This window comes from Porites lutea, chromosome 1 (genome assembly GCF_958299795.1).
Source record: "Porites lutea chromosome 1, jaPorLute2.1, whole genome shotgun sequence".
In the NCBI taxonomy this organism is placed as follows: Eukaryota; Metazoa; Cnidaria; class Anthozoa; order Scleractinia; family Poritidae; genus Porites; species Porites lutea.
The window spans coordinates 15,147,832-15,174,594 of record NC_133201.1 but is presented as its reverse complement, the minus strand read 5'-3'; the positions used below and the strand labels follow the sequence as shown (position 1 = coordinate 15,174,594).

General features: G+C 37.7%; 1 protein-coding gene, 1 long non-coding RNA gene and 1 pseudogene across 2 annotated transcripts in view; 2 read left to right on the top strand and 1 right to left on the bottom strand.

Moving 5' to 3' along the window:
* Window positions 1–9,779, top strand: part of LOC140922584 (UPF0415 protein C7orf25 homolog) — a 14,659-nt gene extending 4,880 nt beyond the window's left edge. The window contains exons 4-11 of the mRNA XM_073372597.1: window positions 471–564; window positions 1,987–2,110; window positions 4,588–4,669; window positions 6,279–6,354; window positions 6,444–6,534; window positions 7,390–7,483; window positions 8,450–8,530; window positions 9,411–9,779. Coding sequence (XP_073228698.1) covers window positions 471–564; window positions 1,987–2,110; window positions 4,588–4,669; window positions 6,279–6,354; window positions 6,444–6,534; window positions 7,390–7,483; window positions 8,450–8,530; window positions 9,411–9,512 — 744 coding nt within the window. The 3' untranslated portion in view covers window positions 9,513–9,779. The remainder of the gene's footprint in view (window positions 1–470; window positions 565–1,986; window positions 2,111–4,587; window positions 4,670–6,278; window positions 6,355–6,443; window positions 6,535–7,389; window positions 7,484–8,449; window positions 8,531–9,410) is intronic.
* Window positions 9,780–18,563: 8,784 nt separating this feature from the next.
* On the top strand, window positions 18,564–19,976 carry LOC140935515 (uncharacterized). Its single transcript, XR_012165220.1, has 3 exons — window positions 18,564–18,681; window positions 19,377–19,514; window positions 19,887–19,976. It is a non-coding gene; the product is annotated as an uncharacterized lncRNA (long non-coding RNA).
* A 2,303-nt stretch (window positions 19,977–22,279) lies between these two features.
* Window positions 22,280–24,053, bottom strand: LOC140922487 (uncharacterized; annotated as a pseudogene).
* Between the last annotated feature and the right edge of the window lie 2,710 nt (window positions 24,054–26,763).

The window sequence follows — 26,763 nt, the reverse complement described above, 5'->3', positions numbered from 1 at the left end:
AAATCTTTTGCAGTTTAGTGACTTACATGTGTAGTGGTTGTTACCTGCATCACAGATGAATCTAAACTCTGGTTAAGTCCGTCTGCCAAACAGTGCTGAAATCCTTGTTCTGGGCCCCAGCTGTGTACCTGGATTCAAAAACTGTTAAATGTTTCTTTCAATATTTGTCCCCATTTTGCAATGCAAAGGGTTTTTAGCATAAAAGACAATATGGTCTTACCTTCAATCCAAAGTGTTGCTAGTATGTTAGTAATGTGTCGATTAACTGTTGATCAGTCATCTGTCAGTTTAGTATAGTTGTTTTTCACAATTACCCATTGTTTTGACAGGACACAAATGGGCCATGACCAACCTAAAATTTGTTTGGCCGGTCAACATGACCAGCAACAATCCAAAAACTACTATACTTTGTGCGCTGCTGTTACTACCACTGTATCCTTGTTTATTAATTTTCCTACTTTATTGGACAGGAATTACAAGCAGTGAGTAAGCAACATCTTTTGAACTATTCAGCACCACTTATCATGGTATCCTGTTTTAATGGAATCACAGAATCATTAGCAAGTGAGTAGAGATTTAAATACAGCTAGAAACTTAGTAAGAAGAGAATAATATCATAGTGCCTTATTTTTGGGCACATGCACAATGCTATGTTAAAGGCTTTAGGCAGTCGTAAAATTTTAATGTTGTATGTAGGTGTAAGTTTGTTCCAGCTGTTGTTTCTCTATGCTGAAACAGAAGAAGAGAGAGACGGGCAAAAAACATTAATATATTGATTTTTGCAGGCCAGTAAACATAGTGAATGAATAGAGAGCGAGACTGGGGAGAGATGTGAGAAAGTAACAAATTAAAATTTTTTGTCTCTCTCGGCTTGCATGCTTTTTGCAAAGAAAACTATTTTAATTGAGAAAAATACAAAGTCTATTTTGCAGTCTGTTTGTCATTAGTAAAACTATTGACACAATAGATGATCTTTGGCTTAAGAGGAAACAGGGTCTGGAATGGAGGATCCTACTCGTGAATTTCCACTCCATTTTCACATTTTCCTCCCGCACTTTTTTTCGTTTTTTTCTTGAATCCCATTTTTTGTTTCCCAAGTACATTAGTTCAAAGTCTAATTGCCGCAAAACCCTATAAATGTATGATGTAGATGATTTGAATAATACATCAGTATGATGGAATGGAAGGAAAAAAGTGGAAGAAATGATGAGAAGGGTTTTTCCCTCTTTCTCCCTACTCCCATCCCCTCAATGTTTTTTCCTGCTCACTTTTCTAAAAGTATTTGAATGCCTGAACAGACTATTCTCTGGGGCTGATTCTCTGATTTAAGGGAACAGGGCTGAGATCATTGTACTGTTTCCCATATCTTAAGGTTAACTGATCAAATAATTTTGAGATTAATAATAGATGTAAAAAGTTTGAGCAATTACTGGTATGCTAGGACCACGAGCTCATTCCTGGGGTCCAGTTGTAACAGTGGGGCTTTAGTCTGCTCGTCGGTTTGTAAATTATTATTTCTGGACAGCCTGGGTCAATTTTTTATTTATAGCTTGCTTTGATGGGAGACACCACTTAAACGCTCACCTGGTTGATTTGCATTTGCTGCTAGAACCTAAGATTTCTTGCCAGGCATTCAAATAATCCCACTTCCCATGCCCAAATTTTGGTGGATCACACTTCCCAGATAGCAGTCTTATCCCTTTTCCTGTCTGTCAAGATATTTTGCATTTTTCCGAATCATGCACTGAACTTTGATCAAATCCCAGATCCCGAAAATACCCTTCCAGACCCTGGGAAAGCCTTTACAGATCATGGGGGGGGGGGGGGGGGGGTGGTTATATGAGAAGGTATTTGGTTTAGTCCATTGGGTCTTTGTTCTGGTCCTTGGGTTTTCTTTTTAGTCCAAAGGGTCTCAGGTAAAAGGTCTTTGTTTCAGAAACATTCATTGTAAATTACTAACTTTTCTACTTGTTTCTTTTTTAAAAGAGGCATTGGCAAACATAGATGTCTGTGTTAAAGGTCAAGTTTTGCCTGATCCTGGAAAAGAAGCTTTAGTTGGCCATGTTGATCAACAACTCATAAATTACTTCAGTCCTCATAAGAAACAATGGTAAACTAGCTATGTGTGTAGTTTTTTAATCTTAATGTAGCACTTACATGTACATGACTTGTAAAGTTTATTGTCTAAACATAATTTTTATTGGGCTTGTTATTAAAATAGAGTTTACAGTGTTAAAACGGCATTGTAAGCCATTTTAAATTTGTCCAACCATCACATCTAAACATTGTTTGCAGCTAACTAGGTCAAGAAGGCTTTCAGCCCAGCTAGAGAGTCATTTTTGTACTCAAAATATACATCTTACAAGCAGATCGGGAGGCCCCTGAATCTCTTAAACCACAGTTAGAAAAGCACATTTTGTTTGATTTCTTCCTACAAAGAAATTTTTATCATGATTTTTAATTTATGGCAGAGTACCTTTTTCTGTCAGCATTTCCCCTAGAAGTTTGGGTAGGGCAGGGTGTATTATGACTTGTTGTAGTCATTCTAAAATCAGTAGAATTCTTCTACTGTGTAGCTCATCCAGGAATAAGGGTAAAACCATAAAATTTTTGAAAATTGCCTAATTTCATACTGCGCGGGGGCCTGGCACTACCGGAAAAAGTCCGGTTTCAAAATGGCGAATAGTCAGAGGATAGTCAGAGCAAAAACTGGAATGAAAGCATTCTTTTTCAACAAAATATTGATCAATACTCCCTCGGAGAATCTGCCTAAACTTAGGAAGGAAAGGATGCAGTATTTCTGTCATGCCCTGAAGCTAAACACTCAGCTGCAAGTGCAAGCAATTTGTTTGATGAACAGGTCGCTCGAACCAAAGATGATTATAAATTTTCTACAGCAAAGGATCCTCTGTTTAATTCTACCGGTCTCTGTAAGAGGAGAGGATTGTTGCAGGTAAAACACAGATGTAATTGTGTACATACTGATCGTAACCTAAGTATGCTGGAGCAAAACTTAGGGCAGTACAGAAGGGCTTACCTGGATAGTCCCGTCGCAGAAAAGAGAAATGTCCCTGAAAGTTACCGAATGTAGTGAACTTTGTGGCATTATGTATGTTAAACCTAGTGTTCTTAAATCACACAAGTGCAGGAGACTAAGGGACTAGTCTATACTTAGTGCATGCTAGCCAAAAGGTAGAGGTACGTGACATTCTTGATTGGATTACAAGGTGATTGCCCAAATTGTAAACATGCGGCTCGTAGACCCAATAAGTTCCCAAAAGAGGCATCTCAACAAGTGAGCCCTTGTAAGCCATTGCCATTTGACATTTTATCAATGAATTTATACATGTCTTGAGTAGTGCCTAGGTTACTAGAATTGCAATGTAACTGGAAGGTAGAGAATCACATACACGCAGGCGCCTTAAAAAGAAACTATGTACTATATACAATTTATCCCCCCAAGAATAATTACTTGTGTTTTTTAACATTGCTCAATGCATGAGGTCTGGTCACAGGAACTGCAGTGTTACCGAACGAGAAAAGCCTCTCTTTTAAGACTGAAGTATACTTGCTTTTATCTATGTTCAGTGAGAATTGTCTTTGGTCTGATCGTAAGGATTTTTTACTGAGACCGTAGGCAGCGACAGAGAGAAAACCTAATGTAAACCTTGCCGACCTAATACGATGTTGCCCTTTCACTTAGGGTCACTCTGGCGTGTTTCGCTTTTTCATAGTCTTTATTTTATGGTTTGTAAAAAAAGGTACAACCACTCTATTATCATTCCCCAATATTCGGTCGGATCCAGCGCTGTAAAAGCTAAACGCAAATTTTTTGTCGAACAATGAGGGAATCCTTCCAATAATTCCAAGTAGCGAAAGTCTCCGATTAGATCTTTCTTTTCTCAAGGTTTTTAATTGAAGTTCTTCATAGCAGTAAAACGACTGTTCTTTGCTGTAGAATATTAACTTTATGGAGTAATTTGGCCCTTAATATCGTTTTAACTGCATGCAATGACCTTTGCTTTACCCTCTGTTTTGGAAGCCATTTTGAATCTGGAATTTAAAAAGTCCGGGAAAATCCGGTAGTGCCAGGCTCCCGTACGGTATGAAATTGGGCAATGGCAGGTCTCTGTCCACATACAACAAAAACCTTCAAGGGAAGACAAATTTACATTGCAGTAGATTCATTCCATTTTAGGAAAATATTGATGTGTTGAAAAAGTTGGTGGGAAATCCATCAGCATGCAGTCAAGTACCCTTGCATTTGCTAGCATTTGTGGTGGTGATTTCACATCTATGATGTACATGCAGTAAATATTATATATTACTCAGTTATTGGAATACAGTCTATGAGTTGGGACTTCTTCAATGGTGAACAGATTACTTCTTTGCAAAAGCCAAAGATAGACTTATTGATATTGATATTGTTTTGTGAGATACTGAGTAATCACAATAGTTTTCAAAATGAGTCAACTGCTGTGAAGTAATGACCTCTAGAACAATTTAAACTTTGGGAAAAATAACTAGAGTGATAATTACATTGTGTTACATAGTCACACAATAAGCTAGAGTTATTTCCCTTATTAGTGACTGTGTCAATCTGGATATTACCACTATGATTGCTTACATTTCATCACTGACCAATGGTGGCTGTAGATTTGTATTCAAGGTACATGTACATGTATTGAAGAGTCCTATGCTCTAAGTCTCTTGTATAACGAACGATTTTCTTTACCCCAGTCATAGTAAGGTATGAAAACGAACTTCAATATAATGAAACCTCGATATAGTGAACACTTTTTGCCAGTCCCTTGGCCCTTTATCCCAGCATATCTAATCGAACGAACAGTTGGGTTTGGTGATTAAACATAATTGAACTCAAAATAACCTTTGGTCAATCAAACAAAATTTTTACGGAACGGTCAACGGTCATACTCAATCAAACTTGTGATTACAGCTATTACTTTTTTTGCTTATTATGATTATTTCAATCTAAAGAAAAAAATTATTTTCTTGTTCACTTGATATTTTTATCATCTATATTGATGGTAAGCTCTTCCTCTACTGCAATTGCTGTCATGTTGGAAATTGCTCTCCTCCTGTCGACGTCACTCTTGGTCACCCTTGAGGGCTTAGAAAGAAAATTATGCATGGTGACAGCGTTTTGGCTGCTCATAATTATTATTCACATGTTGAACACCATTGCTTATCTTGCAGTTAATGAAATGGTGCAACTTCTGTTTGAGTATTATGGTGACATTCACAGCAGGAGCTATTTCCTTCCCACCATAAAAAATGTAAACAATAATGCATTTCAATCTGTGGCTGTCGTTTTGTTCTCTTGTTCATATGTAAATGTGCAACAGAATATTGACATTTAGTTTGATGTTTGGACGTTTTTCTATTAATCCCATTCAATAATGGTTGATTATGATTACTCCTGCATGATTTTCTTATCAAGAAATGGATTCCGAACAAAATCAAATCGGATTGAATTCGATTGCATTCGATTTTGTTGAATTGGTTCAACTGGTTTGATAAATTGAACTTAGAGGAAAATGGATGTTCGAGTAGGTTTGATTACCGAATGTAATCAAATGATTGGTGTTTGATTGGGTTTGGTTGAATTTTGTTTCGATTTTGTTTGATTAGATACACCGGCTTTATTAAATGGAGGTTCCACTGTATAAATTTAGTGAATTGTTTTGCGTCAAGAATAATCCTTAACCCTTTAAGCCCCAATGTCCACATACAAATTCTCCAAACTGATCTCTATATATTTCCTTAAAGAATGAGTTGAGAGAATTTGACAAAAGATCAAAGCATTTTCTTTTCGGTGATCATTTTATTAATTCTCATAACCTATTCTCTTGACAATGTATGGATATCATTGGGAGAAAATTGATGTTGGTCACTATTGGGACTTAAAGGGTTAATAATAAAAGCTACATGGATGATCTTGAATAGTTCCTCAAGTCCCTACAAACCTTGACTGTGAAATTACAGAAAAGTATACCACAGAATCATTATTTGAATTTGAGGTTAAAAAATAATACATGCTTTAGAACTATGAGTGATCATGAATCTTAATAGAAAAGTGTGAATTTCATTCCTAAAGTGTTAATTAAGAAAAAAGAGTTCACTTGGCCCCCCATGGTAAGGAATAGATGTGAATGGAAAGCCTGTCAATAAAGTGATGTAATGAATTATTTTAGTTTGTCTAAGTGTGCTCAACAAAAATCATGTTTTCTTGTTATCTTCCTTGGTATGATCAACAGGAAAGCATTTTGACGGAACAGGCAAAAGAAGAACGAAGGAATCCTGTGCTACCTAAGCTAAAGGAATTTCTAGAAGGTAAAGAAATTTTGCACACCTGCCAACCTTGATCTGATGACCAAGAGCCTATTTAAAATAATTCACTATTTTTTCTTGCTATTTGGCAGGTAAAAAGTTGTTTGCATGCCAGTCAGCTGTGAGAGACTTTGATGACATTTTAAGAACAGTTGGTGGTGAAAAAGAGCAACAAAGGGCAAGGTACAGTACTCAATTCTAATGATCATTGACAATAGTGAAGTTACTTTTAAATCATGCTTGTAAAGATTTCATGGTTGTTTGGTTTTTAGTTCAATTTAAGTAAGTGTAATAAGATAGTGCAGCCTGTTCCAGGCACTCAGATGGTGGGGACAGCTCAAAGATAAGTGGTTGGGAAAAACAGATAATGAGGGGGTGTGGGTAGAGAGGTCGCTCTTCCTTTCTTTGCCCTGTCCCCTCCTTTCTTCATTTCTCTCCATTCTCTACTATCTGAATGCCTGAAACAGGCTTAAGATAGTGAGGGTAAGGTAAACATTTGTAACATAAATTTTTTGTAAGTGATCAAAGTTGGATACAAAAATTAGACTTGAAATGTTTTTTTGTTCAACTTTGAAGAAATTTCAAGAAAAAAAGCATTTATTGGAGGGCAAAAAGTCCTGGTGTTCTTATAGGTGACAAAAAACTGCTTCATACCCTCAGATGCGCAATTATTTTTGTGGCCTTCCTGATGGGCTGTTAGCAAGGTTTATGAAAGTTTTGTTGAAGAAACCAAAAATTCACGTTTTTCTTCACATGCATAGATGAGTCTGTATTTCATTCTTAACACTTTCTACCTTGTCACATAAATCTGTATTACCCTTTCAGAGCATCCATGGAAAAGAAGAAAAGAAAAAATGAATAATTTAGTTAACAGTCTAACTTCGCCAAAGCAGTTTCAATACGCTTACTTCTACTGTATTTGTTTGTATTTTGTCTCAAGATGTAGGTCTGTCCTGGTAAAATAATAATATTAATGATGATGATGATGATAAAGATAATAGTGATAATTATCATTATTATTTTATTATTTTTATTTAGAGCACTGCTTGATCAAGTTACAGTTGTTGAAGATAATCCATCAGTAAGATCCACCTGTTTACAACCAAGTGCAAGTATTAAGGAGCGATCTAAGGTACGTTCAAGTGAAAATGTTATGAGTGAAATTATCTTCTTTAGCTTCCCTGTTGATGCTCTAGTTTTTTTCATAGCTATATTTGTGTAGTCAGTGTGGAACTTATAAACACTTGGACAGAATTTGCTCTAACACAGATGACTTTTTATTTAGTAAATTTTTGTACTCTGGCTATTTTAAAAAAATTCTGGGGTTTAAAGTAATGCAAGGAGCAACCAGTGGGTATCTTTTCAATCAGGTGGTGACAGATGTGTGACTATGTGGCTATTTTTACTGTGGTGAGTAACGTGTGTGCAATGTGTGTGCAATGTGAATGGTTAGTAATGGCTATACACTAGGTAAAATATTTGCTTAAAATCTGTATTTATATTTACAATGGTAATCAAAAGACACATGCAGTTCAAACAAAAAAGAAAAAAAATACACCTAAACCCCGCCTTAGGGCCACCTCGGTATTACAGTCACCTTGTTATTACGGCTACTTTTTTGCTGCCTGGCAAAACAGCCATTCTTGTAAAAAAAAACCCTCGTTAATACGGTCACCGGTTAATATGGCCAATTTTTTTTGCCCATTGGTGACCGTATTAACAGGGCTCCACTTTACTGCAAAAGAAGGTTTACATGAAGCACCACCCAAACGGCAGTTTAAAGAACATTATGGTATTTTCCACTCTGGCCAATTACTTGTTGGGGGCACGAGATGGTGCAGTGGCAAAAGTACTCGCCTTCCACCAATGTGGCACAGGTGCAAATTCTGGTGATGACACCATGCCTGAGATGAGTTTGTTGTTGATTCTCTCCCTTTACCCTGAGTGGTTTTTCTCTGGTACGCCAGTTTTAACCAAGAATGGTAAACGAGGAACCACTGCTAACATGTATGTGGATATGCTACCTTTAGATCATTATTTTATTCATTATTAAAAAAAATTACCTATCTTATCAAACGTTTTCCTGTACGCATTCTAGATAATTTTTGGTACTGGAGATTCATTGAAAGCCATCACCGCCACAGCGAATGTTGGATTCACCAGAGCTGCTGCTAGTCAGGTAATCCCAAAATTGCGTTTTTTAAATCCCTTATCAGTAACTTACAGCTGTATGATCAACTTAGTTGTAGTCTTGTAATACCCTGTTTGTTGCAAGAGGTGAAAAAATTTTATCTGAATGGTCAAAATTTAGTGGGTAACATTTGATAACGGGACTGTTGGTCTTTTTAATATTAAAATATTTTAAGTGTAGAGTTATTTGGAAGCAGCAAGGAGGAAGCAAGGAGCATAATCTTTATTTTTCTTCCTCCACAAGCAGTACTAAACTGTCTCTAAGCCATTAGCTGTTTTAACATTAACATAAGTCAAGTAGAGAGAATGGATATCTATCATTTACACAAGAAAACCCTAAGTTTTGCTTGGAAAATCAAATAGTTTGCGCCATTTCCTCTAGGAATTATTCGAAGCTTTTGAAAATATGGGCTGTGTGATTTGCGGCAATGAAAAACACTTTTTCTACAGTTCTACAGTCCTCATCTTCAAACTCCCATTTGCTAGAGCTCCATTTCAACTAAATCAGCCTTAACATAATCCCCCACGTGGGGAAAGTTTTGTTGGTAGCTGCTGTTGCTTTCAAACAGTGGCCCTTTTTAAGACAAAAACCATTTATTTCACTACCCAGATGGCAACAAGAGACCACATTTCCTCATTCTTATTTATTTCATTTTGCATTTAGAATTAAGGTTTGTTTTTAATCTGATTCGATAGAATTGGATTGTTTTAACCACACTGTTGAAATCCAGTCTTGAAACTTGCCACCCTGTTCAATCCCTGTATAAGCCACATAAGGGCCCAGGAATTCCCCTTTATACCTGACGGTTGATTTCCATTGGTGTACCAATGCAAACCACAGTAAAATAAATCATGTCTTGCATTTTTAGGGTGTTGAATTCAGTGTATTTCTTCATGAGTCACGGGCTTTGACTGAGTCCAAAGAATTTCAAGCATCTCCAATTTGTGAATCCGGACAAGACGTTACTTAACTACAGCTTACTGCTGACCAGTTTGATGAATCAGTTAGAGACCTACAATGTAGCTGTGTCATTGTACTGATATGTTGCCATTGATAAATGATGTGCAAAAATACAACCCACATACAATGGTTCAATAAGAAGCCTTCTTCTTGGAAGCCTGATTTTTTCATGCAAATTGTTAAATTTTAATATACCTCAATTAATATTATTTATTAATAGTACTGATATTAAAAAGCATTGTACATTATTTAGAAATAAGAGAATAAAACAGCAAAATCATCTACACTATACTTGTACTGATATACAAGTTTTAGATAAAATGTAAGAACATTCATAAAAATAGTTCTTAATGCGGATGCTGGGGTCATGGTACAAATCCAGACTCTCATAGCCTAGGGATTCTTTCTGATCCCCTATATCCCATTCATAGTTTGCGCCAAACGGCCAGGTTTTTCAGCGACTAAAATTTGATTCCTATGGTGCGTCGATGATCAGTTAATCGCGGCAAGCCGGCAAGTTTTTCAATTTTTTTAAGATTAAATGTAAATACAGAACGTACCATACCTCGGTGTGAGAGTCAGTAAAGCAGTGAAGAAAGTTTTTATTTTGCTCATTAGCTTTTAGACTATTAGTAGTAGTCGTTAATGCCGGTGATTTTTATCAGGCGAACACATATGCCGCGCTTTTTATTTGAAACAAATAAAATGTATGCAATTCTAAACGCAAACGTTGTATAAACTGATGCAGCTCTGATAACTCAGGCGTGAAAACTTGCCCTTGACGCGTGAGATCACTCTATTTGCCGTGGTGGTATTTAAAAAAAGCTTTTATACGAGAAGGCTCCGCCCCAAATTCCAACCCTCTGTACCGCCACCGAAATGATCCCTACCATCGAAATGATCTCCGCCACCGAAATGACCCCCAATCTCCACCGAAATGATCCCCACCACCGAAATGATACCGGCGGTCACCACCGAAATGATCCCCGGAATATCGGGAATGGAATTAAGAGGACTACAAAAACTGGACAACAATTTAGAGCGTGCTTTTTATTAATTTATATTGCATCTTTTTTACGGTGTGTAATTTACGTTTTTTTTTTTGGTTTAACACTAGACAACACTTGTTCAAAAGATGCATTTCACTTATGTCTTCTATTTCTTCGAATTTCTTTTCATATTTTTGCAAGAAAATTAATCTTCTTAATCAGTGTATAGAACTGTTATCAGTCTAATTGCTTTCTCTATTTTCCTCTGTTTAGAATCGTGTTTGCATGAATAAGCGAAGAATTTAGAATAGGTAGCAAAGTCCCAAGTCCATTTAAGCCAAGGTTCCGAAAATTTAAGACGGATCATTTCAATTGCGAATAGGTATCATTTCGGTGGTGGGGATCATTTCGGTAGCGGAGATCATTTCGATGGTGGGGATCATTTCGGTGGCGGTACACCCTCTACCCTTTTATACACCATTTTTGACAGACTAGGTACCCCTTTCGTATACCTTCTACAGTCAAACCTGTGTTAAGTGGTCACCCTTTGGGAATGGCTTACTGACTGCTTATTACAGGTTGACTGTTTAATACTAACCTGTGATCCAAACAAACAAGGAGGGCAGAACTCGAAGAAAGACCGCCTGATCCGGAAGGATACAGGTTTGACAAACGTGAGAGTTATTCAAGAAAATGAAGCTAGTCAAAAAGCGGAATATCTATCCCACGACAAATTGACCCTCATCTGTTTTTACCTCTTCTTGAGCCAAAAGAAAAAAGTTAAAAAACACTTGACGCCATACACAGTGTGACCTGTTGCACTAGTATGGTACGTCTTCTACTCTTGTCAAAGTGAGGTGAAGACAATAAAAAATAATTCGTTGGCACCTCGGAAAAGGTGACCGCGACCGCTTAGACCCGCTTAATCATGATCATTTCCGGGACTTTGTTAGGTGATCGCTTACGAGAGGGTGAACGTTTTTAAAATAGTTAATAGTCCGCTTAACATACAGGTTTGACTGGTTGACAAAAAAAGTGGTACCCCTTTCACCTATAGCCTGCGCGCAGACCCTTTAAACCTATATCCACACTATATGCGATACGTGGGCCGGCTGCACCGCAGGCTATTTCACCTACTGTATAGTTTAAAACTTTTGTATCCCTTTTACCCGGGCTTTTAATGGCTGTAAATTACAAAACCAGCACAATTTGTTTTCGGCTTTTTCACAGCCATAAAATGCGTCTGTTAGCCCTTTCAGGCCCGTTTATAGACCGAAATGAAAGATTTCCCCCGGATTTTCATATTACTTTCCTTGCAAGGTCCAGCCTCATTTGCAAAACATTGTCAATGCTCGTACCAGTCTTTCTCAGTTGCTATCATTCCCTCGTGCGATCTTCGCACTGATGGCGACTGTGGAAACACGTATGTAAAAGAGCTGGCTTGTTTGCTTGTTTGGTTTTCTGGTAGCACCGGTGTCAAGATTATCAGATAAACTGTGCACAAGTGGTGGCATGCTACGAAAGGTAAACGTTTCTTATTGTTCTAGAATGTTTAGCTCCATGAAAACAACAGCTGTTTGACCAAACTACATTAATATTTTTACGTCGCATCACGCAGTAAGATCGTTTCAACATTTCCACGTTAGCCTAAGATCCCAATATTTAAAGATAACAAACTTGAGCGAAATGCAGTATATTTGGGAACACTGTACAATAATATTTTTTCATCAGCTGAAGAAGGAAATCATCTGAAACGATTAAACCTTAGCTTATCGATTCATTGAAGTCCCCCAGGTGACACCGGTTTCCACCGTTTTACGGCAGTTGGTCAGATTTCCTTACTGAACACATATTGTAAATAGTAATATAAACACCTTTCTAAGTATAAATCTCTGGAAACTGGTTGGAGAAATGTTGCTTTTTCCAATTCCCGGGCGTTATGCACCAGTCAAAGTAAATCCCCTCCCGCCCCCTCCCCCAACGCGGGAAAGGGCGGGGGCTTGGAAAAGAACTCGAAAAAATGACCCAGTGATCCCACCCCCAGGGAAATTTTTCATTCGAATGCCCTTGCGTGTCCCCACCTACCAGTTAAAGTATATGCTTAGGTTCCAATTTTTATTTGGTGAAAATGTTTCAAACTGGTTTTGTTTTCAGTTTTTTATTGTGTTATACTGATTTTACTTATAATCTGAAACAAAGGGAAATGTGTGATTCCAGAAAGTATCCATACCCCCTCCCCCCCACGGATGGTCAATGGAAATTCCTAGGGGGTGGGGGTGCTAAAGGGTAAAAATTTCTGAGGGGTACGGGGACGCAAACAAGAAGAATTTTCCACAGGGTTGTAAAAGACGCGATTGATCGTACAAGACATACTTAAGTATATGTGGATTATTCTGAATTGTAGCACAACAAAAATTAGAAGTAGATGCCCTTTCGAGAAAAAAAAACCTTCAAGATGTTTGTCTCAAACGTCATCTTCTTTGTTAGGAGTTCGCTATCATCTCTGCTCTAACAATTGCTCCACAAGCTCTAACGGTTTGTTCTAATGCTCTAATGGATTGCTTTTACGATCTAATGGTTGATTCTAAACAGCTTACGCTCGGTCCGTCAAATGTTTGACTTTGATGAAGTCTTTAAATAAATATAGTCATTCAGGCAAATCGATTGCAATTCTTAGTGCAATTCTCAACAGGTCCCTTGCTTCTCCGGGAATAAATTTTAGCACATTGATTAATAATAATTTCTTTATGTCGACCATGTATCCAGATTGCGGACTCGATTGCAGATAGTCTGATAAAAACTTAGGCTAATCGAGAACAAACATTGTCTATCTCCCTCTATATCTCTCGAGCTTCATGTAAACAACTTTATGCAAATTTCTGTAGATGTTCAGTGAGTTCATTGCGACAAAGTGTTGTGTGACGACCCAAATGAGACCTTTGCTGTATTTTATTATTGACTTCTAATTAAGTACTGTTGAAGGCAAGCTGTTTGTCCAACAGACTTCTCTCCAAATCAACTTTTGCCCGAAAATATTAATGATCTGTTTCTTCTTTGTAGAGGAGACTTTTGATTATGGGCTAGGCAACAAAATACATTTACCGCGAAAATTTAGCCTGTACTCGCAGGGTATCTGTAAGTAGATTCATTTTGAAATTCAAAAATGTTCACATAGTTTTATTTCAATGAATAGTTCAAATTTGAAGTTATGTTCTAATGTTTTCTTGAGATGACATAAACTTCTAAATCTTTGTTTTCATGCCTCATGCATTTAGCTGAATGGACTAATAAAAAAGAGAGACTGCTCATAGTCTATCAAGCGTGCTCTACCTGCGTAAGAAATACATGTTGCCCTGTAAAAGATTACAAATCGGTCAAAGATTATAAAAAATTGTGTCTTAAGATGAGAACAATCAATTTTAAGCGGTACACAGTCGATTATCTCTAAATACGGCAAATTAAGGCCATGAAAAAGAAAATAGGAAATTCCTGGGGGGTAGGGGGTTATACATGACCCCTCTGGAATGGAAATTTCGAGGTGGGTGGGGGGGGGGTATAATCGGAAGAACCATCCGTGGGGGGGGGGGTATGGATATTTTCTGGAATCACACAATATAAATCAAGCTGGTTTAACCCTTTGACTCCCGAGTTTTTCTGTCATATTACTTCAGTTTTGGCATACATACACTAAATAACATCTCAAAAGTTCCCTTTGAGGTAAAAGTGCCTATAATCGTACATATTTAGAAAGTAGACATATCAGGGTTTCAATATATATATATATTTAGTATATACACACTCAGTGATCTTGGTGATTTAAGCAATCTGATTGGTTCGCTATCTCGGACTATTCAACAATATTCACCTCCTAGCATAGTGTGTGAGCTCGGTGTTTTTCCCATTTTTTTAGAGAACGATCTTTTAAAAGTCGACAAAATCCTAGGGCTGACTTTTTTTAAGGCAAGAAAAGACTTGGAAGGATTCAATACGGCGTTTTTCAATTTATTGAGCAGGAGTTTTGTGCTCGATGGATTGTTTACAACTCCCGTGTATTCGCGTAAAGGAAGCCGTTTCGTGAACTCAGCGTTTTCTAACAAGAAAATTTTGGCTAAAAAATCGAAGTTTATTTATGACAAACAAATTTAAAAGGAAATGTTTGCAGAAATTCTACGTTTCAAGTAAACAGGAAAAAGAAAGATACAGGTAGACGACGTCTTACCTCGAGCAACCGAGCCGCCATTTTTGTCAGCACTTCATGTGAAGAACGACACAACAAACCCTTTTGGCTAATGACTAGGCGAGTCAATAGAAAACAACATAGCTCTACTTTTCTTCTCAGGTAAGGAAACAGTTCAAACTTTTAGCGGTTCCATTTAAGCCATTACGCTGTTGTTTGCGAAATGTTAAACTTGTGAATTGCCATGTTTGAAAATTCTGCAAAGATCTATTTTTAAACTTACGCGTGATTTGATCTGTCAATCAAATCGTACTTTTGAATGGTTTCCTCTCTGATTTTGTTGAGATCACTTCGTGTGTATATACTAAAACAATTATTCTTTTCAATCTCGGTGAAAAGTGGCTTTGGGAATATTTACCTCGCCGCTTTCGCGGCTCAGTAAATATTTTGCCACTATTCACCTCAATTTCAAAGAATAATTGTTAACTATTAACTTAAATGGATCATACGATAAACAACTTCATATAAGAAACATAAAGTGTCATTTGACAAAATATGGAGCCTTTCGGAGCCTTTTTTGGGACAAAATGTACACCTTATTTGGAAGCGCATGTGAAAGTGCACTCAGGAGTCAAAGGGTTAAAAAATTTTTGATCCGTGAAAATTTTGGGTCTCAAAATGTATACGAATTTTATGAAAAAGATTTCACTAAGAACATAAAAACAGACAAGGTAATATTGAATGATTTTATTTCCTCTTTTAAATTTATTCTGTAGAGCTCTCCAGTCATTTGGTTTTCAGGGAGACTTGCCACCTGTAATAAAGAAATTAGAACATCATTTAATGGATGTATTTGGTCACTTTATTTGCATGTTGCGTAAGGTATAAAGAATGCAATTCTTTTAAAGGCTCACTTCAGTTTAGAGAAAAATGCAATTTTGCAGCAATTTCCCCCCACTAACTCCCTACAAGCTCTCCCCCCCTCCCCCGTTCCACACACACACATCCCAGTTACTAGCCGTTGAAGTTTCCTTACGGAAATCTGATTTTATACTATGGACACAGTTCGTCCAACCTTGAAAAGGTCTTGTATCTTGAAAAGTGCTTGAATTCCATTAACATTAATTTAAGGTCCTTGAAAAGTAATTAATTTCTTTATTAGGTCTTGAAAAGTCCTGGAATTTCTCTACTTTCTTATTTCTGTTTCTTTATTTCGAATGCTACAAATGTATTTCTGTAATTCAGATCAAACTGCAAGTCATACCCAGTGACTGTTGTCAAAGCAACAGAATCCTCAACTGACTTACATTTGTACAGTTCCCTGCATAATGGAAGGAGGTCGGTGATGATTTCGAACCTGCCACACCTCTTCGCAATATTGGTAAAAACTGGGTCTCCTTTTTTAGTTCTTGTTTTGCACTTTTCGAACCATGTAAAAAACTCAACAATTTTTCTCTACTCTCTGGTAAATATGTAGCATTCTCATTGTTAGCATCCTTGAAATTCCTGATAGTAGTTTTTTCAAAGAGAGCATCTTGCACTCTATCATTGTATATCTCTGTGGTTGCTTCCAAATTTCCTTTCGGAGGGGATGTAGATATTACTGTGTGCCCTTGCAATGCAGCCATTGACCAATTGAACTCTGTTTAAGAAACTTCCTCCACTGTTTCGTGCTGTAAGACAAGGTTAACCTCTGTCCACAGAAATTGAACTTTTGGACTAGAGGGTCACTCATCAGTGGCTTGATCAACCCGGACACAATAAGGAAACTGAAATCAGCAGGGTATTCTGATGAGTTCTTTCTAAATGAAGAATGGTTCTTCACCATGCCAGCAGCTCTCTCTTCAGTTGTACAAGTTTCTATAAACAGATATGAGGATGTTTGCAGGACAGAAGAGTATTTATTCAAGAAATCTGTAGGTGTTGTGATCTCCTGAACTGCGGAAAAGAGTTCTTTGTGCTGGTAGTGTGTATAAGTAGTGTCAAGCTGAAAGCCAGCTTGGTCATCTCTGAACGATGACTTATTTATACATGGTTAAAAACATTATTTTATCTTGTCATGCCCATCAGCTAACTGTAACTTGTCAAGCATCTTATTCATTGAACAGCTGAAATGTGCATCTGGGTTGAATTTTAAAGCAGACCCTTTTTTGCTCAATGACATGTTAGTCTTTAAATCTTGATTTTTCAATCAACGTCATTTCTACTTTTATTTCTTTCAGATCTTCTTCTGTTTCACTGATTCCTTTTGACCACAGGGATGGGATTAGTTTGGATGGCACAGGAGGTGGCTCATTAAGAGGTAAACAGCTGACCAGGACTTATTTCTCTTGTACAGATAAACATCACTATAAATTTTCTTCTTTGCCAATGCTTGCAATTCTCCCTTTTTTGCACCAACTGTAGATTTTCTACAGCAAGTTCATAAGTGACATCTGATCGATTTAATGCTTTGCAGTACTCATAATTAAAGGAAACAAGCAGGTTTAGATTCTTGTAAATTGGACTCTCTTCCCTCAGCTTTTCAGGATCTACTTTTAATGTCACCCCCACAGTAGTATTACTTTAACTGCAATATACACTATATATTCTTAACCCCATGCATTATTTTTTAGTACAGAAGGAAGAAAAAATTAATTGAAATCGTGGATACATGTAAATGCCAGAAGATAAAGTGTTGACCAAACTGAGGTTCATTTGAAGTATTTTTGGTTAATGAACCACGGTTATACCTTACACTATACTGATACAAATTAAGGGTAACAACTCTGTAAGCTACGAGCAACTTAATCTTCTCTTTGATATTTCTTAAGCTCAGAAAATTAATGTAATTCATGCAGTGAACATTATTCATGCATAGGCCTCATGAAACAAAGTCACCTTCTTGATTACAATTCAGAAGTTGTACGCTGTATGGTATTGGACCTGTGAACAGTAAAGGTATTAATTTTCTCACACCTTTGTGGCTGGGTCACATAATAGCTGATTTCCTAATGTATACAAAAAATAATATTGTTGTTTGATGACCTTAAAAAAATATATATATATTCATCATAAAATTATTATACAACTGTACATAAGAGAGATCCAAAACACAAAAATACAATGTGGTTCTCCACATTTCAAAACATAGTACACTCCATGTAAAGTCATTTAGGTTTAAAAAATTTTAATGTATAAACATACCGTTGTCAGAAATAATGTTGCCACTCGCAATATTTCCACTCACACCTATATTTGTTTCTTTGGAAAGTGCACCTACAAATATAACTTTTAGGTTAGGACTACAAAAGCGACAGATGGCATGCAAACTTGTATAAAAATTATAATCCCCTGCCTCCTGCAGTTTTGAATGAAGGATGTAACAAACATTGCAGATATAGATTCTTTCAGCTTCACAAAGTAGGTTATTCCACTCACAAGTATAACTAATAGTGGTATATATACAACGGTAAATACTTCTCAAGGTATTCCTGGAGGCTAAAGTGACTCTTTCGGATTGCCGTAATTTTTTCCAGTTAATAGGCAATGTCAACAAAAACTCGCACGCAAAGTTTCAGGTCGATACAACCAAACTCTACCGAGATATAGGCAAGCGAATTTTCGTTTCTAGGGCCGATTTAGTGCGAAAAGTAAGACACCATACTGCGCCCAAAACACTATCATCTTGCTTTGGAGTTCCCCAAGGATGGTCTCGTTGACAGATCGCTGACATAAAACCTTGTCATCCGATACAAATGACCCTCTTTGACCATGGTGGCGGATTGAGCAATACACGTGTTGGAGACAGCTTTCAGAGAGAACGGGTAAATAAATTTCCTTGATACAGTGAGGATTACTTTTTCTCTGAAATTCATAATTTTGGTTTGGTTAACAAAATTTGTTTCCCAATTAGTTTTCAAGGAAGTCCTTTGGGCCTTACGCGGCTGGTCAGTGGTTTCTCTAAAAAGGCCGAAGAAAGCAACAAGCTTGCCAGGAAGTGGTTCTTTCGCCGCATTTTTGGTATTTTATGGGTAAGTTCTATCAGAGATTTTAATTTATATTTTGAATTCCCCCTGCTTTTTCTTAACGAGTAAATATTATTCTCCATTCACCCTCCTTCTGTTTAGTATACGGGTTGAGATAGGTACTTGCGCTTTCCTCTGCTCTTTCCGTTCACATATCATATCACGTATATCGTAAAGTTTACATAAGCCTACAGTTCAACTTTAAACCTTGCGTTTTTTGATGCGCCGCAACTCCCGATATGAATTTCTTGTTTTATTTCGGTCAGATCCCTAAAACAAATTGCATCAAGCACACAATTCTCTTTTCATGAATTTTGATTCTGTTGCGAGCGTATGCAGTATACCACTCTGATGATGGAGTGTTGTAAAACCAAACCAAAAAAAGGTAATCACAGGTCCAATTAGGACAAGTGTAAATTTCACAACCGCCAACGAGAACGTAAGGTAAATAATCGTGAGAGAACACAAATGTCTAAGTTTCGATCGTTTTAGTTCTGCTTCTGATTGGTCAAGAGAACGACATACTTTATCACAGAGCACAGTATCATTTAGAGGACATTAGTTATGAGGATTTTGATACTCTACCTCTTCACATCAACAGTTGTTTTGGGTGTCATTGACTTTTATTTCGTGTTTATCCGTGCTAAATCGTTTTCAAAGTCCTCTTTTTAAATTCAATAATTTTTCTCTTTTATTGACAGTTTGGAAACAAAGTTGGAGAGGGCCAATTTAGAGGCAAAGGACTCCCCACTTACGTCTACCCCGACTGCCTGAAGGCAGCCATCAGGGAAAGACTAAGTGGGGACTTGAGGGATTATCCCAATCCTGAAACCTCTGCGGTAGGACTTTTGCATTATCATGCTCATTATTGTTATTGTTACTATTGTTATAAATAAAGCCGAACCCCACTCTCCCCAATCTTTCCTGCTAGCCGAGACTCCTTTTTTGTTGTAGTTCTTCATCTCAAATATATTACAAGTAGACTCTGCTAAAAGGGAAGCCACTCACGTTGAATAGTCAGTTCTAAGTTTTTGTAATAGTAATTCCCAAAAGTACTCAACTGATGTATGTTTCATTATATATTTTTCCAAATTGTTGGATATCATTAAGAACTTTGTAAGAACTTTTGGAGGCCCATCCCTGAAAGCAAGCATTACCTAATATATATGCTTTCTAAATGTTTATCTTATTTCATCTATTTTGCATTTCAGGTCTACAAGGTCACCATGTCTGACCTGCATGAGGCCAGATGGCCAGGTGATAAATAAAGAAAAGGGTGCATAAAATATTTGATTAAAAATCCTTTTTCTCAATTTTGGATTCTTAGGGACCGTTCATTTTTTATGAGAGAGGGGGGGCTGGTGGGATTTGGGGGGGGGGCACTCGAAAAAAATTGGCTTGAAAGGGGGGGCCAGCCATAAAAAAATGAAGGAAAGGGGGGGGGTCGGACGAAAAAATTAGATTAAAAATAGGATAAGAGATGTTTACAAATCGAAGAAAAATTGTGCTCTTTTATTTATAACAAATATGCTAAAACAGCTCCAGGGTAACAAGAAAACTTCTCAACAGCTTTTATATTTTATAAGGACAGTGAACATACCATAATAACAGTCTTGAATAGCAATGACTTTCTTTTCATTCATAAAAATGTTGTTGTCAAGCTCATATAATTAAAACCAATAATTTGAGTCCTGAATTGGAACTGACCTCGTTACCAGAGCTTTTCTCTGAGAAATTTAATGGAAGGAGCATGAAACTACTACCAGGATGCAGGAAGCAATACATCCTGTTTCTTACTTCTGGCTTAAGGTTGGTAATAAGCCTGCTTTGTGCCGCGTTGCTGAAGTAGCTTGATTGCAGTAGGTGAGCGATGAATGCTGCATCGCGTGTTAAACAATGCTGCTACATCTTCAACGTTTATGCACGCTTCCGGAATTGTCATGGAGGGAGGATAAAGAAGACAATTGTGAAGCTCTTTTGCAAGGGGATTTGCAACGCAGATATGATACACGCGTAGGACGTTGTTTTCAAACCGTTTGCGTTTTCTGCCCTTTGATTTCCTACGGTTTTGTTTTAATTTTCTTTTTTTTGACACATAGTGTCCTGTTAAGCCCTTGAAGACCTGGTCAAAGGTCTCCTTCTTTTTTTCGAGGTTTTCTAATTCCCCTGAAACCTTGAGCTGCTTTGCCTCAATCCTAGCAATGTGCTGTACATTGAAGTCATGGTGGAATTTCTTGTCAGGCTTCAGGGTAATGCCATTCGCCTGGAAGAGCATGGAGTCATGATCACTCAGAATTTTTAACTGCCCTTTCAGTTTCTCAAGAAAGGAAAGGGCAAGGGAAAGTAGGGAGGCAAGAGAAAAGTCCTATGATGATTATCATTGGGCTACTTTGTGCGAAGATGCCGCCAAGCTAAAAAAGCTCCATGTGCCAGAATTGAACAAATACTTACAACATCATGGGCTATTAAAACAGCATCAGAACAGTAGCAAGAATGACAAAGTGAGGACAATTATGGGACACTTCCTGCAGATGAATACTCTCAGAACAGGTCAAGCCGAAGTGAGTGGCAGCAATGAATCAGGTCAACTAGACAGCAGTGGTGAAAGCAGTGAGGGAGAAGAAACTGATGATGATTACAAGAGTGATACCCCTGACTCTGAAGACGACTCAAATGATGTCGTTCTTGCTTTTATCGCCTCAGACGAGGAATATGTAGACGAGTGGCCAGCTACAACACGCTCAGGACGAGCAGTAACAAGAAGAGCTGAAATTGACTTTTCATTCTTTTGAGTGAGGATTTGTTAAAAACAGCTTTCTAGCTTTCAGCTTTCTTTCACTAAATTACGTGAAATGTAACAAAACGAAATTTTAATGCAGTAACTTTTTAATACCTTATGTATTTTTTTATTCATGGGGGGGGGCCTTCCAAAAAATTACTGTGATGAGGGGGGGGGGCATGCAAAAAAAATCGGAAATTGGGGGGGGGGTCATACAATTTTCAAATTACACTCCTCCAAATCCCACCAGCCCCCCCTACCCCATAAAAAATGAACGGTCCCTTATGAAAATGTTCAACATGTAAAAATATTCAAATGTAATCAATAACTATTTTACCATTTCTATTTCTATTTGTGGAATTAATATGTTGGTGCTTGCCCTAGGCTATACTGGTCACAAGCATCAACAGCTTTAGGTCTCTCACTAAGGGCCAGGATTGTCGTCTACTTTTGGCCTGACCTCCGCATATTCTCATGAGAACAAAATAAAATCCGAACCAAAAGCAGTGCAAAATCATGCCTACTATTGGTCCTAAACAATAACATGGAATCTTAGTGACAACCCCGTAAAAATCAGTAGTACCAAGTAACAGAAGAAAACAAAGCATTTACTTGTAGAAGGTGGTACCCTGGTAGATCTCGGGGTGTTGGGCTCTGCAAACTGGGTAATGACAACACAGTTTTTGGTTACCATCTGGGTTACCCCGGTGCAAGCTTTCAGACCTTTGATGTTACATTCTTTTTGAAAAAATAAACTGCTGTTCACCTTAGTCAGTCAAAGCATGCAAGAATTTTTTTACTAGAAAGGGGAGACAAGGTAAGATTTCAAAATGTGGACATGAGGTACAGAGTATGTGCTTCATTAGTGATCACAGAAACTGGTATTACTAACCTTAGTTCTTGCTCATCAGCACATTGTTTTTTCTTTTGCACTCTCTTCTGTTTCTCAGCGTCTGTCTTCTATCGCTCCAGCCTTTTCATTCTTTCTTCATTGTCACGTTGACACTAGAAAAGCAAAAAAAACAAGTATTGTAAAATGGGGCAAAAAATATTATTCCATAAAATTTAGTCAGTCAGGAGAAAACACAAAACGTGATGCTGAACATACTAAAGAAACAAAAGCCAATGAAACCTGAAATGTTTTAAACTGCCCACCACCTCTAAACTTTTAACTTCTACAATTAAAATCTATATTTTTTTGTAATAACTTACCATTTCTTGTATTTCGCTAAGAATTGGGAGTCCCATCCATGAATACAAATCCACAATCCAGTAGTACTGAGCCCCCTTCTCTTTGAACAGCCAGGACATATTACTTTGAATGAGGCCCAGATTTGTGGAGGCTTGATAATGTTTTTGATGCAAATTAGTATCCTTGGCCCTAAATTTAGTTAGCACACTAAATGTTGCCTCAGGAAGGTTGGAGTGCCCTTTATGTAATTCTGGGTCAATGATACTTTTTGCATTTTTTGCCCTTTCAGCACCCTCTGTCTCATAGGCTAACCCATGAAATTGACATTTCACGGGGTGAGTAGAGCGATATGGCTGTCCTTGGCATTTCATATCAGGGTAAAACCCATTTTCATCCTCAACACATTCCTTACATGAACACTTTACTAATGGATGGAAGGAGCAAGAACCCCCTTCCCATTCATGAATATCCCTGCTGTGGTATTTGCCAAGTACCAACATTGTGTCTCTGTACTTCTCAGGGCTACAAGCAGCCTGAACTAGTGCACAGTAGTGATTACGCTTGGCATTCTGAATGAATCCGGGTCCAAGACAACCACAAACAGGTTTGTTCCTTGTAGCAACAAAGGTATGTTTTTTGCCCGCACAAGAGCATTTCACTGATTCAATACCAGGAAATTTAGGTTTATGCAAGGCTATAAATGCGGGGGTGAAGGTTGACATTCCTTTAATTTCTTCCAAGTTCTTTCCATGTGCCCGACCCACATGACCCCCACATAACATCATCCTTGACTCCTGTTCATTGGAAAGTGAATACCTAAACCCTTTAGCAGATGAAGAGTCTGCATCCTGCCAATTAATTTCAACTTTCATGCCTTCTTCTTTGCCCTGGGCCCAAAGCTTTTGGCTCAAATGACCTTCAGCTGACTTGGCAGTGCCTTCCCACAAGTCTTCATCGCAAATTCTATCTGCACCTCGCATTGACAAATGACCATAATAGAGAAGGGCACTTGTGATGTAGTTTTTGATCACAAAGGTGCAATTTTGACTAAAGTGCCTCCTTATTAGCCAGCAACCCTCACAGCATGTTACTGCTCTGGACCAGCTGCCTATTTGATCAGATGAGAGCTGTTTCATTTGATGCTTGGCATCATCACACATCTCATCAAGCATATCTTTAATATGAGGAAGTGCAAGGTTGATAACCTCCAAAAAGGGTTTTTCTGAGGTAACACCCAACCCTAAACTTCGGGGTTTTCCTATAAGTAGCATACCCATGCCCACTTATGAAAAATGCTAAAGAGAGGGCCAAGGATACTATTTGCCTCTGTGAATTCTGGGCAAGTTGGCTGCTCTTGTAGTCTATCTCTGTGGTCCAGCACCCACAACACTTGAATGTAAACATCATAGCCCCTCCAAATCCCTTCTTTTCACATGCAGTGAGCACAAGCTTTCCTATGACGAAAAATCACATAAAAATTTTACAATCAAAAATAGTTTTCAGTCCAGAGGGTACATTTTTCATAACAGTCAGGATGTCATTGAAAAAAGAAAACAAAAAGTGGTTGAGCAATTTTCATGACATGGTACGCTTGAATCACACAACAAGAGGTTAGTGCTACGATTTATGATGGTAATAGGACTGAGTGATTACTTACTTGAGGACACTAGAGTATAAATTTCCTAATTCATACACACCTTCACACCTCCGATTGTATAAAGGGCAACAGAAAACATTGTTGAAATCTCTGACAAGCTGTAATATGGGGGAGGTTGTGCCCACAAACAATCCCTCTGGAATGATCAAACTGCACATAAAACAAAGAATTAAAAAATAAGCTTTCTTTCCATGTGAAGAAAGAGTTCACAATTTGACAAAATAAAATATAAATCATGAAATGTTAAAATATCACTTCAAATTTTTGAATTTTATGTAAAGGAAAACGGAACATTACTACAAGCAACCAGAGAAAATACTCACCCAGATTTGACATGACCTTCAGTAGTTGTTTTTTTCAGTGGTGGTTGGTAATCTTCATCAGAATCTTCCACGCAATCTTTGTGTGTGGACGACACTTTGCTGGCGACTTCACAGCTATTCTCCTTCACAGCTATTCTCCTTCACAAATTGATCGAGTATTCCATCAGCCTCTAGTTTCCATTCTACGTCTTTCGAACTCTTGAATTTCTTACCCTCTGGATCCACGTACGTTAAGTGTACTCGATTTCCAGATTTGCGAGACAAGATTTTCCACCCAGCTTCTTCAAGCAGTCCAGTGTTCAGGTGAATTCTTGAAGCGCTTCCTGAGCCACGAACTTCGTGACGACTTCTTGACCAGTCTTTCTGATCGCCACTGGCCATCAATAGATATAATTCTTTCATGCTGCCCTCTCATTGGTTTCCCAGGAAAAATAGATAAACAAAAATGGTCAACTTTACCGTATATGGGGGAGTATTTTGTGTTTCACTGCTGTAGATACTTACTGTGGACACAGCAAACATGGCTGCCATCGAAGTAAGCATGAAGCGAGGCGAAATGAGAAATTTTCTGCAATTTATGGCCGATTTACAACTACAACAGCCGAATACACCAATATGGGGAACTATGTTTTTCGATCTTGCTACTTAACGATAAATTGTCGGCGTTTCAAACTTGGCAGGGCAAAAGTAAATAGAAAAAGGAAAATTTACACCGCAGTGCACACTCTGGAGCAAAATATTTCCCGAGTTAAGGATTCTCAAATTTCATCAAGGTAAAAATTTATAATTTTGTTCATAAAAATGTAACAATTCAAAATGAGAATGTGCACTGCGGTGAAAACGTGCGTTTTTGCTTATATTTTTTGCATACCCAATGTTATCGTGAAATAATAAATCCTGTTTCAGTTTTGAGCCTTGACGTGATTTGAAGGGGACCTGACCACGCCCCATATCTTCCTGAATTCCATGCATTCCTTAGCAGTTGACTCCCCGCGGAATATTTTTTTCGAAACTGTGAGGATTGACCAACAGCTGGCCGTAATGTGGTCTAGCTACCGTTTTTTATTCTCTTGAAATACACAACCAAACATAGCCCGAATTTGGTTAATTTAGCCTCCAGGAATACCTTAACTAGTACATACCTACCAACATTACCAAAAGGTACAAACGTACCTATTGCAGCAGATTTTTTTACCAACCACTGTATGCAGGATGGCAGTACATGTACACCTACAGAAAATAAATTCACAGGGTCAAGATGACTTGACAATTACAAATAAATATGGTTCTGTCTACTTACTTTGACAATATTACTGGCAAAATTTAATATGAACGAAAATATTAACATCATTAAAAAATTTAGTCCATCGTCAATAACTAACCTTCTTTCAAGCTTTTAGAAGCACTGGCGTTCTGTAAATAGTTGAATTAAAAAAGGAAGCAAAAATCAATATTTTATAAAAAGCTTACCAATGATATTACAATGTAAGCATTTGGGCATCACCACAATATAAGCATGTCATAAATACCTTTTTCAACAACTGAAGTCTTGCTTTGTTGTTTATCTTTTACAAGCAGTGTTCATTCTAGAAAATGTCCAAAGTGGGAAAGGTGTCCCCTTGCTTTAAAAAAGTGGGGACATCAGACTATTGGGAGGGACATTTTGTAAAATTCACGGATGACTCGGAATCAACTTTAACACTACTTTTATTGCAGGCTTTCTTCATATCAAAGCTTAGAGCTCTATTTATTGTTTCCATCACCATAGCAGCACCTTAGCTATCCTAGAACTCAACAAAGGAAAGCATTTTGAGCATCTATAGATTATCAGAGTGAGACGGCAGGAAAACATTGTGTCATGCACTTAAGATTCTCCATTTTGTTTTGTTGCTGCACACTCTCAATGCTTTGTCAAAGTCAAATTCCCCTCGGTCATGGAATTGTTTTTGTTGTGCTTTAAGCAGGTTCTGCAGAACATTTTCCCTCCTTGTTCATAAAGCCAGGCATGTTTTGTTTGCCAATCAGCAAGTATTTGAGCTCGAGGTTTGGCTCTTACCTTCTTCGATCTCTGTTCACCTGATTTACTTTGTTTTTGCCATTGTTTCTCTATCTCTTTATTGCTGTCTGTGGCTTCCGG